The sequence below is a fragment of the Cynara cardunculus genome (assembly GCF_001531365.2).
Source record: "Cynara cardunculus var. scolymus isolate 2C chromosome LG 16, CcrdV1, whole genome shotgun sequence".
Classification (NCBI taxonomy): Eukaryota; Viridiplantae; Streptophyta; class Magnoliopsida; order Asterales; family Asteraceae; genus Cynara; species Cynara cardunculus.
The window spans coordinates 4,820,028-4,822,251 of record NC_037543.1 but is presented as its reverse complement, the minus strand read 5'-3'; the positions used below and the strand labels follow the sequence as shown (position 1 = coordinate 4,822,251).

Sequence of the window (2,224 nt, the reverse complement as noted above, 5' to 3'; positions counted from 1 at the left end):
ATGAAGCAAGAAATGGCGAACGAGATTGTGTTCTTTGATTTGGAAACAAACGTGCCAAGAAAAGCTGGCCAAAAATTCTGGGTGTTGGAGTTTGGAGCGATGGTGGTTTGCCCACGAAAGCTAGTCGAGCTCGAGAGTTATTGCACGTTGATTCGACCCGGGGACTTGACTGCGGTCGGGGTGAAATCGGGGAGGGTTCATGGGATCACACGAGGAGCGGTCTTGGAAGCTCCCTCTTTCGAAGAAGTTGCTGATAAGATATTCGGGATTTTGAACGGTCGGATTTGGGCTGGGCATAATATTCGACGATTCGATTGTGTTAGGATTCGAGAAGCGTTTAAGGAGATCGATCGGCCAGCACCGGAGCCCGTCGGGTTGATTGATTCTTTAGGGGTTTTGACGGAGAAATTTGGAAGACGAGCTGGTAATATGAAGATGGCTTCGTTGGCTACTTATTTTGGGCTCGGTGAACAAAAACACAGGTTTGTATATTACTACAAATATGATAAATTATTTTATAATATATGTTTTTTTATTAACCCGGATATCCAACCTACTTTGCGAGCCGACTAATCCCATGACAATCACCTGCTTTGTGGGTAGTCCAGAGTCACCGCATTTGAACCTCCATGGCCATAAGGGAATTTTTGTTCCTCCTTCGATTTGAACCTGAGACCTCCTGGCACTTTTGACCCAAAGCTCAAACCAATCAGGCACCACCCTTCAAAAAATTATGCGTTCTATATTAAAATTTGTTACATTATGATGTTGTGACGTATAATCATAACATTTTTATAAGATAATTATGAAATAAAGTGTCCGATTCGTTTTTTATACCAACACTTTTATACACAGGAGTCTTGACGATGTTCGAATGAATCTTGAAGTTCTCAAGCATTGTGCGACCGTGTTGTTCCTGGTAACGAATTTAAATGCATAAATTCTACGTATGTATGCATAAATTTAAATTTCCGTGTCGATTGATGTTTTCTCCATGATATAAATCAAGGAATCATCCCTCCCGAACGTCCTCGAGGATCAATGGCAACACGACTTATCTCCGAGCATCACGACCCGGAGTAAAAGCAATATGTCGGTATGTTAATTTCTTCGTTAAGCAGTTGCTGAATGGTTTTGTGTAGAATCATTAAGTGGTCATAATGATTAAGAGTCTCTCATGATATAGTGCAAAATGAAATATAATTGTTTGGTAATTGTTTACGATGAAATTATGGCTCTTAATGGTTAAGGGAGACCCAAGATACAAAATCATTCAGAGAGTTTTAGAACCATTAAGAGACAGACTTTTTTTTTTGCCAAACAAGATTCACTTCTTAACGATTCAAAGATTGTCTCTTAATGGAACTATTAAGAGGTAAACAAAACAACCCCTAAAACAATTTTGTCCTTGCAACAAATTGGTATTACATATGGAACGTTAAATATGTATTGCTTTATAGAACGTACGTTTATAAGACATATTTGACGTCTTATAAAATCGATTTTTGTTACAACGATATTAATTATATATCTGATGATCGATTAAGGAATCGAGCTCAATGAACAGACAATGGCATCAAAAGGCAACGCCAATGATGACGACAAGGAGCAAGAGCAAACCCTACGGTGAAGAAATTAGCCGCAAATCGCCTTCTTCGGTTCTCACTCATCACCGAGTCGTTCCATATCCAACCGGAAGCCTAAGACAGGTTTGGTATCTAACGATATATCATGAAATGCAAATATTATCCGTTTCTCAGATCGTTTGAATGATGGAAGATTCACCACTTTTTGATTTCTTCTCATCATTTTCCATTGATGGTTGCTGAAAACAGATGACAGAAAAGGTGAAGATCATGCTGCGAAATGCACGAAACACGCCATTGAATAATCTTATCAAGCATTCTCATACGTTGCTCAGATGAAACGAAAGAGGATTAAAAGCTGGTTAATTGGTTAAGTTTGAATGGGATTTTGTTCGAGATTTAGCCATGGATTAACTGAAGCTTGCAACTATATATATATATATATATATATATATATTGCAATGGAGATGGAAAGGTGATTGCAGCAGAAATGGAAATGCAAGTAACAGGAAGCATGAAGAAGGTGTAGCATAGATTTATTGAAATTCTTTGATTTAATTTTTTCTAATTGTGTATATAAATTAACCATTTAATTTATATAAAGCATGTAAATTACATGCATGTATTCATTTGATTAT

General features: G+C 37.5%; 1 protein-coding gene across 2 annotated transcripts; it reads left to right on the top strand.

Moving 5' to 3' along the window:
• Positions 1 to 1,925, top strand: LOC112528902 (protein NEN4). Of its 2 annotated transcripts, none has more exons than XM_025139927.1 (5): positions 1 to 482; positions 856 to 919; positions 1,010 to 1,092; positions 1,610 to 1,709; positions 1,836 to 1,925. In XM_025139927.1, the coding sequence occupies exons 1-5, from the start codon at positions 1 to 3 to the stop codon at positions 1,923 to 1,925; spliced, it is 819 nt and encodes a 272-aa protein (XP_024995695.1). The 2 variants fall into 2 exon arrangements, with proteins under 2 accessions (XP_024995695.1, XP_024995694.1); XM_025139926.1 differs by having other exon boundaries at positions 1,010 to 1,096; positions 1,548 to 1,709.
• Positions 1,926 to 2,224: the final 299 nt, after the last annotated feature.

What these genes read in the sequence shown, in the direction of transcription:
- LOC112528902 (XM_025139926.1), top strand. Translation starts at nt 1, where the DNA reads ATGAAGCAAGAAATGGCGAACGAGATTGTGTTCTTTGATTTGGAAACA. An exon ending in GGAGTAAAAGCAATATGTCG is followed by an intron (nt 1,097 to 1,547) that starts GTATGTTAATTT and finishes TGATCGATTAAG; the next exon opens with GAATCGAGCTCAATGAACAG. An exon ending in CAACCGGAAGCCTAAGACAG is followed by an intron (nt 1,710 to 1,835) that starts GTTTGGTATCTA and finishes TGCTGAAAACAG; the next exon opens with ATGACAGAAAAGGTGAAGAT.